A 9,696-nucleotide genomic window follows, 5' to 3' on the forward strand; every position below is an offset into this window, starting at 1 on the left:
TGTACAAGAAGCTGAGAGAAGATACAGCTGAAAACAAGTAACCAATGGGATATGCTATACAATATGGCATCAGAGCCACAATAAACCTGAAGGAAGAGGTGACATCAGGAGCGATAGCATTTGTCTTCTCGAGTAACTTATGCATAATGGAGCTGACTTTTCTGGAGAAGGCTGAACACCTGCCTGTCCAGGGGACATGATGAATTGATTCTGTATTATTTGCTTGCGTGTGGGGGTTTTGCTTTACCTATTAAACTGTTCTTACCTCAACCCACAAGTTTTCTCATTTTTACCCTTTGGATTCTCTCCTCCATCCCACTGATATGGGAGTGGAGCACAGCAGTGTGGTGCTTACTTGCCTGCCAAGGTTAAAACATGACACGCTGGAATTCTCAGACAGAAAGTTCAGAAGGTTGCCATCTCCTAATGAAGCCTTTTCACATTTTAAAGAAACTGTTAAAAGAATGGGACTGCTAATTCTTTCAGTCAGCACAGTTTGGTCTTTTGACCATGTGGAACACTTACAATACATTTACAATTCTATAATGTAGAAATTTTAGTTTGGGATTCCTGAGTTGCATTGTACTTAACTTGTTGATCTCTGAATTAATTTTTTTCAGACTAATTTAAAGTAGCCAAGATGCCTGCTCCTGGCCCAAATCCACCAAAATAGTCAGTACACACAGAGTTTTGCTGCAGTCAATTGCTATAAATGTGTGCATCAGCATATTGCTAAACAAAGACCATAAGTTACCTGTCTGAGCTTTAAAAACAAGAGAAAAGCTGAATTGTTCTTTCTTCTATATGTGAACAGACACCTGCCTACACAGACAGCACACACAGTGTAGTCTGGCTCCCGATCAGGATGTACCTATAGTACCACTGCAATCCTTCAGAGACAGACACAAGAGAAATTCCCTGCACAGGGCGATGAGGAAGCTTAGGAAAGAAAGAGCATCGCCTCCCAGTGAGGGAACAAAACATAGCTTGGGTATCCCCCCAATAACTGAGTAATTTTGTACCCCACCGCTTCAATGGATCATGGAATCGCCTTCATCACAGTAATCTTTCTACAAGTCCAAGTGTCAGCAAGCACTGAGGTTTCTTGATCTTTGTGATTTGGCTTAAGCCAAAATGACTATGCACAATAAATTAGCTCAAACGCATTACAAGTGCCGAGTTAAATAGAAAGAAAGTTAAATAAAGAAATCAGTCTGTTTTATCCTGTAAGATATATTCTATTTAGTAACACTCCTGAAAATTGATAGGTATTAAATTAACCACAGGAGGGCTCCCTCTGGTATACTGAATACAACAGAAGCATACTGTTTTAAGATAAAATACAATTTTTGGCAATAAAGTAACAAAGGTTTTAGAACTAAAATTGTATTTTCCTCACTAGGCTCCAATACATACAAGGGAATGAAATTATACATGAACAATTTAGGTAAAAGAATTGAATTACGTAAGTGCTAACTGTGTGACTTAAAACACCTAAAAGGCAAACTCAGGTTGCCAATGCTCTGCATTTTGGGGCACTAAGCTCTGTTTTGTCATGCCAGGTACAATGACTCTTGGAGCTGACACACCAGCACAGCAATCAGCACAGCAATTAACAGGACTATAGAATAAAAGAGTATTGAACACACCAGGTCCTGGCTGCTGCTGGGAGGAGAGAAACGATGACTTGCTTGGCACAGCTCATGCACAGAAACTGAGCAGAGAAAGTGAGGCTTCATATTATCAGTATTTTTTATGGTCTGACAGGTAATCTCCCAAAATAGTACAAATAAATGTCAGCAGCAGTCAAGTAGCTGCCTTTTTAGACTTGAGCCTGTTTGTCACTCTAGACTTTATTTACTCCTCTGCTAAAGAGAAACAAAACTCTCCTGCCGCATAAGTTTGTGGTGAAAGCAAAGGTAAATAATTGAGAGAGTGGAACTAAATACATGAGTAACTGACAGTGTCCTAACAGTGTAATAATAGAGATTGGTGCATATTAATGTCCTAACCAAACCACATTCTGTACAAGATTTTGCAGCTATTGAAATCAACCAGAAAAGCAAGGGAAATACAGCTCGGGGGGTGTGAGGGGGAAAGAAAGTTGTGCTCTCAAGATGCTGCTTTTATATATCAGAAACAGAATTCACCAACCCAAGCTTTGTACTTTGCTGGCATCCACAGTGAGTTGACAGGGTTAACTGTCCTGAAACATCTATGATTATCAGAACCTGTGTGCTAAACAGTAGGAAACATTGCATTCTGGGGTAAATTTAAATATTCACTTCTTTCACTCCAGGAACTGACTGCTTGCAAGACAGAATTCAGGCTGAAGTTGCTTTCTGGATTCCGAAGACAAAGTTAGTACTTTTTCATTACCACCAGGCTTAGTAAGTCGATTTTGTGACTGTTTGCCAACTACAATAAAGGCCTAGGATTTGTAAGGACTAAGTTCTCCTTATCCTAGTGAGTTCATTTAAATCCACACCTCAGTATCTCATGAGAAAGGTGTACCTTTGGGCCTAACCAGATGGAAGCACAGGCTTCACAGGACAATGGAAAGAGGGCTCCATGATTATCCCATGGAACAGCATTCCCCCCTCACAGCACAGCTTTTAGTCTCTTTTCTGGACACCATGCATGCACAAAAATAAAAAAGGGCCAACACCATCACCAGTTTTTCCAGAAGAAGTGCCTCAGTCAGGAGGTGAAAGCATTGCCCCAGAGCATATGTGAAACAAAGACAGAAAGCTACCCTCTTTCCTTACTTTACACATCATAAAGCATTTCAGGAATACACCTATAAGTATTACACAGCATCTGTGACTAAGAGATGCTGCTGTCCGATCCAATTTTAAGAGAGGAGATTTGACGCCAGGAAGCAGGGATGTGACAAATGAAAAAAAAAAAAAAAAAAAAATACAAAATCAAGTTGAGACATATTAGGGGTTACTTCACTAGACTGCTCTCCTTTCAGTCACCACCCACACTGGCCTCTTATAGGAACAGAAAGAAACATGTATCACAAAAACTATGTAACAGACACTGGAAAACTGCTGCAAGAAATTTGGTACATTTACATGAAGTTCTGCTTTGTATACTGACAGTGTATGACTAGACAAGGGTAAAGACTTAGTGCAGCCATACAAAGTAGCACGAACTTTAGACAGTATGACATAACCAGCCTTAGAGCAGGACTACATCCTACTAGTTGCACTAAATTGTTGCTTTTCCTCCATAGAAAACAGAACTGAAATTACAAGTTTTACCAGTATAACTTAGTATAGAAACACCTGGTCTTGGAATTTTATCAAAAGATCACACAAGGTACTTATATCACATATATAATATCTCGATGACAAAACAAAAACAAACTCCTCCTCCAAAGGTAAACTAACTGTAAAAACTGTAATCAAAACTCAAAACCACCGTAATTTTTTATGGATTTTAAGACTTCTTTTTCAAAAAGGTGATAAAAATACCTCATTCAATCTCCCTTATTCCCACAGTACAGCAAGGAAGGCAGTCTTGGAAATATTAAACTAGATATAAACTATTTTTTTCCTTGTGTCTGCCATTTATGTCAAACTGCATCTCATGGAAATCTTGTTGCACCACATAACACAGAACTTTTACATGTACATTTACCCTTGAAGCTCCACTTTAAATAACATGATAAACCAGAAGCAAATAACAATAACCAAAATATAAAAATCAAGCCTATCAAGTTCTGAAGTGAAAACATGACAGCTTTAAAAATTTCATATGAAACAAAGGTTCATAGAGATTAATAATGTTTATAGAATTAATGTAAAGTGATCAAAATCATTACTATTGTCTGAAATAGTAGTTGTATCACTTACTAATCTTTCAATTTTTCCTAAAGAAGAGCTTCTCTACTCAGAAACAGAATTTTCACAATGGAAAAAAATTCCTATGTAACTTATTGCAGCACTATTTTCATGAAAAAAGTCAACTTAGTTTGTCACATTAGAATTTCTAGATAGCAGTAAAGAACGCAAGTGCCTCCTCTAGGCACTGGAAATGACACAGTCCCCAGGGGACACTGTTCCACCATTGATGGAAGCAGACTATTTTTGCATTGTGGACTGCTTTTGAACAGCTTCTGTGCTTACTGCTGTCAAAATATCAATATCTGCTCCATCAGAGTGCCATCCCTCCTTCACTCCAGTGCCGTGGCAAGCAGCAGAGCTGTGGGAGAGGCTGACACAGCCCTCATTCACAGGCAAGTTTGGGGATGTTTGTTTCAGCAATGAATGGGAAAGCTTAATTTATAAGTAATCAAAACATTGTTTCACCATGCCATCGCCACAAAACCACCTGATGATCTATAATATGAATTTAATTGTGCTTAAAACAAGACGGCACATTTATAAACACCACTGTCTAGGCCAGAATACCAACTAGGCACTCATTTTACCCACAAAGTCACAACCAGTTCACCCTGTAAGTAAATTATTGAAGTCATAGCCAGCTCTGCCTCTCTTCCATGGTCAGGACACACCACAACAGCCCAACTGTACATCACCAGCATGATGTGCTGACACTACACACATACCTTTGTAACCTAACAAAATCTTGGAATATATAATAAAAGTCTGCTGCAGTTTCAGTAGCACTGACCTCTAAACTTGTGTTAAGTCACACCAAATATCAAGAAATTGAATACCTCAAGGGCAAAGCAGAACTGTGCTGAGTGTTTCAATTCTTGCTACTAACTTAATAGGGAAAAAGAAGTTACATTGCTACTAGGATACTGTTTCTAATGCAGTCTTTTCTAGTGTGACCTCATTTCTACAGTAGTCGCAAAGAAGTCTTACAATTTTCTTTATATTTCAGGGAGTTGAACTCAAGCTCATATTTCAATCCCTGTTCCTTGTAAGTATTTTGGGTTATAATGTGCACATCAAAAGACATAAGTAACCTAATTGCATTACTTGTCTGTACTTCAACCTTCCATCCTCACTGGGTAATGACATTGCCAACATGATTTCAACACTTACCATGATAACAGAATTACATTAGAGTCAGCTGTAAAGTTCAAAGTTTCACTGCTCATTTTTATTGTTTTTCCATTAAACACTCCCATTACTGCTCAATTAGTATTCAGACTGGGACAAAGTGAAGGGAAAAAAAAAAAAGGGATAAAAAAAGGAAGCTAGTAAAAGAACTTTTCAGAAAACTTAGGATGTAAAATCTTTGGGAGTCTCATTAGCAAGTCTCTCTAGTCCTTGACATATGCTTAGCTGTTTATTTCTTACACCACTTTATCCAGAACCTTTATATATATATATATATATTATTTTTTTTTTTTTTTTTTATAAAAAAGCTCCCTTTCAGCATTATCAAATCGTGTTCTACTTAGAGTGCACTCTTGAACATCAGAAATTGTGTCAAGGCATGTGTGCTCTAAAGAGCCATGCATCACACATGGAAATCATTATTTGCATTGAATACCTTAGCTTTCCTAAGTCACAAAGTAAATTAGAAACAGCAAAGACTGCAGTGTGCACCTTGTAAATTAATGACAGACACTTATGATCATGGGTAATTTTCTTTCAGCAGAAATTACTTCCAACTAAATTTTAGCACCTGACACCTACGGCATTTTAAAACCCATGGAAACATAAAGTAAGCCTCAAATTAAGTAGCTATCCTTCTTCCTCTCTAGTAATATTCAGCATATTTCATTAACCAAAGTTATGAAACTTTGGAGGACTGACTTCTGCAATGGATACCCTTATTAACAAAGAATCAAATGTGTTATTGCACAATTGCAGCCATTGACCATATCACCATATCACCATGGGTGATGACCCTTGAAATGAAGGCTACTAATACACTAAAATGATAAATGGTGCCATCTAATACACTCTAATATGACGGCTATGTAAGTGGTAAACAAGCTAAAAGATCACACAATCCCATAATTTCTTACCGGTGATCTATGAAGCATTCATGTTATATTGAAATTACACTAACGATTACAGTGTAGGAGCATTGTACTGCTCAACAGAACAAACATATGCCTCGGTAAATTACAGGCAGGGTTATAAAGAAGTGCATTATAGCAACTCCCTAAAACTAAACTTCACTTAACGCAGGTCGTACTGTGATTTATGAGCCATACATAAACCCATCAAGCCGAAGAATAACTCAAGCAAAAAACAGCTTGTGTCAACTGCTCTTATTAATAACAGTTCTCGAGAAAACTAAACTGAAAATACTTTCAAGTTCTTTGTGACATCAGTCTGACAAGCAGTTTAACACAGGTCACGATGCTGATATTCAGAAGAGAAAAAACCACTGCCGGTCACTTCTGCCGAATTTACAACAGAGGAGGAAACAAAAAATCTCGGTGCTTAGACATCTACACGGATCCCATGCGATTCCAGCGGACCTACAGCCACACACCGGCTCGAGAAGTATCGCAGACAGGCAGGCAAACAAAAGTTGCGGTAAAACCTCCACCACTTCTTGTAATAAAAATCAGAGCCCAGCATCACCAAGGCAGAACAGAAAATCTCCTGATTTGGGAGGCAGCCCCTGTGCCCGCTCAGCCCTGCCCTTCCCGGGCAGCCCAGCCGGGCAGACAGGGATGCTCTCACAACTTTGTTTCCCCGGCGCGGCGGCAGGACGGGCACAGGTGCTCCTGCATCCCGCATCCCGCATCCCGCATCCCTCATCCGCCGGCGGCGAGAGCCCCAGGGGCGGCTGAGCCCTGAGCGGGGCTGTGCTCCCCCCGGGCAGGGCTGGGCTGTGCTCCCCCTGGCCAGGGCTGGGCTCCCCCCGGGCGGCTCCAGACCCACCTGCGCCTCGGCGCCTTCCGCCGGCTTCAGCAGCTGCTTCTCCTTGTACAGAGCCCAGAGGCCGATGTCGGGCAGGAAAATCAGAGCCGCGGTGAAGAGCAGCGTCATTTGCAGAAACCTCTTCTGTTTCCTCTTCATGGCCAGAGCCGGGCTGCTGTGCGGGCGGCGGTGTCTCCCCGCTCCCTGCCCGCCCGCAGTGCCTCGGCGGGGCCCGGCCGGGCGGGAAACTTGGCCCGCCTCACACCGGAGCCCGGGCGGGGCCGGGGCCGGGCCTGAGCCCGGGGCAGCTCATGGACCCCCCTGCCCGAGGAGCGGCACACAGCCTGCCACGCGGCGGGAGAGGGGCGGCCAACGAATAAATAGATATATTTAAAAAGAAAAAAAGGAGGGAAAAGCCCTCAGAAGGCGAGTCCAGTCAAGAGCGCGGAACGGAGAGCATCCCCTCCTCACGGCCGCGCCTCCCGTCCCCCCCTACCTGCCCCAGCCCGGGCGGGGGGCGCGGCATCATGAGCTCATCGCGCGCAATGTGCTCAGCAAGAGTTAAAAAAAAAATAAAAAAATAAAAACTAAAAAGCAGGACAAGCGGGCTGATGCCGGCGCCGCGCCGGGGGTGGGCAGGGAGGGGCGGCCCGAGCCCTCCGCCTCCACCTGCGCCCGCCGGGCCGGGGATGGGCATGGGCATGGGGATGGGCCGTGTGGGGCCCGCCCCGCCGCGCCCCCTCATCCCTCATCCCTCATCCCTCATCCTTCATCCCTCATCCCTCATCCGGCCCCATGTGCGCCGTCCCCCGCGGGCCAGGCGGGGAGCCACAGCCCGGAGCGGGGCCCGCGGGCCGAGCCGGGCGATGCTGCTGCTGCTGCCGGTTCTGCCGCCGCCGCGCACCGGGGCCGGGGCTGGCAATTCCCGTTCCGGTCCGTCCTCCTCGGCGCTACGTGGAATGCGGGGGGAACCTGCCCGGGGGCTGCTCCCTGCCCGGGGTCCGGCCCGGATTCCCCGCAGCGCCCCTTCCCGGAGCCCGCCCGGCACAGCCCCAGCCTCCCCCGGCCCGCGGGGCGCTCAGGGCACCCCCCGCTCCGCTTCCAGCACCCAGGGAAGGGATGATCCAAGCCATGTCCATTTGTGCCCGGCGTGGTGCGGTCGGACCCGTCTGCGCTCCTGGTCCGAGTTCAGCTGCTCGTTCTGACTATACAGTGTAATTACCTTTTCTTCCCAAACCAGCTCCGCTCAGCAAAACAGGACACTAACCTTAGGACACTAAGCTCACTGGGACCTCCTGCCCTCTCAGCTCCGTCACATCCAACAGGGGAAAATGTGTATCAGACTCGTAACATTGACATGTCCACAATGAATACTGAAAAATAAAGCTGCCTCTAACTTCCTTCCTTTCTGCCTTGCATATAGAAAGCTGTCACTTCAGCTATAGTCCTTGTTTCTATTGGTGGCTAAAGTATTTCTGAATGTCAGAGTTTAATCCTGCCGTGAGAATTTTCATTTCTGAATGTCAGTGTCTTAATCCCGCAGTGAGAATTTTCTTTCTGTGACCACAATACAGAATGGTGAGAAGTAGTCCTGTCCTTTTCCATGGATGGGATCAGCTCTGTCCATCCACAGAAGTGTCTTGTTCAGGAAGCATTTCCTACATATGCATTATATAGTAATAGAGGCAGTAGAAAGGTTATTTTTATGAGGGTACCTGGAGATAAGGGAAAGCTTGAAGGCAGAACAGGAAAACTCTAAACAAAGAAGGTGGGATGGGAGGAAACAGCATAATGCTCTTTACATGGGACTGGAAGGGAACTTGCAAGGTCAGCTCCTCCGTGGCACAATCAGCCACATGTAAGTGTCATTCTTGACAAGTGTTTGTCTAACCCATTTTGAAGTCCTCCAGCGATAGCACCACTTCAGCCTCCTCAGGCAATCTGTTTTGACTTGCCTTGCAAACTGTTCCTTAATGTACGCCCTGAACCTCCCTTGCTGTGATTTCAGGGTATTGCATTAGCCCCCAAAGGGACAGGAAGCAGAGTATCCCCCTCAGTCTTTACACAGGTAGTGCCCACTTCCAGAAACTGTTCTTTAGACACTACAAGACATCTCAAGAGCTGCTGTATCCTCCTGCTTTCATCAGGACTGTCTCCAACTGATTTGTATCTTATTTCAAGTCCAAAGCTAGAGCTAATAAGCTACTTGGGATCTTGTAATTGTTTATAAGAAAAAGAGAATAATCATGCAAACATCACAGTGTGTACTCTTTTTCCATTCTTCCATATGGAATGCAAGCTTTGGTTGTAACAGGAGTATAATTTAGTGATAAAATTTAACCTCTGGTTGGTTTTGTTTCTCTCAAGATCACCTAATGCATTGTTTGTATTTCTATGGCTGAATATTTCTCCATTTTGTACTGTCTCTGTTGAATATAACTTTCTGCCCAAAATATTTATCCAGTTTGTCAAAAAGACTTTGAAGCCTATCTTCCATTGACATGTACAAATGTAATAAATTTGTTCAATTCTGCAATCCAGGTGGTTAGCAAGAATTTTAGTTCCTCTCAGAGCTCTGCAAAATGCATGTTCCTACATTTAGGAGAATGCCATCAATACTTTACTCTCTCTGTAGTTTCCAGACAATTTGAAATACCTAAGTAAACTAATCTTGCTTAGAAGATTGTCATATGCAAGACTTGTTTTATTGTCTTGGTGGTAAAGGATGTATTTTGTTGGTACCTTTTCACCCCTGCCAGTCTATAAGGATGTCACAGAAGATCACCAAAAAGGCTATGCAAGCAATCACAATTTATTGTTGCAGCTAACCAAGAAGTAACTCAGTTCAACTGAATTTGTAAAATTTGGGTTTATATTCAAGAGCTGA

At 43.4% G+C, this 9,696-nt stretch overlaps 1 protein-coding gene across 1 annotated transcript in view; it reads right to left on the reverse strand.

The window, feature by feature from the left end:
• GALNTL6 (polypeptide N-acetylgalactosaminyltransferase like 6) overlaps nt 1–6,968 on the reverse strand; it is a gene marked incomplete at both ends in the record, with an annotated part of 414,831 nt that extends 407,863 nt beyond the window's left edge. The window contains one exon of the mRNA XM_083860887.1: nt 6,831–6,968. Coding sequence (XP_083717013.1) covers nt 6,831–6,968 — 138 coding nt within the window. The remainder of the gene's footprint in view (nt 1–6,830) is intronic.
• Between the last annotated feature and the right edge of the window lie 2,728 nt (nt 6,969–9,696).

This window comes from Zosterops lateralis, assembly GCF_965231275.1.
Source record: "Zosterops lateralis genome assembly, chromosome: 5".
Classification (NCBI taxonomy): Eukaryota; Metazoa; Chordata; class Aves; order Passeriformes; family Zosteropidae; genus Zosterops; species Zosterops lateralis.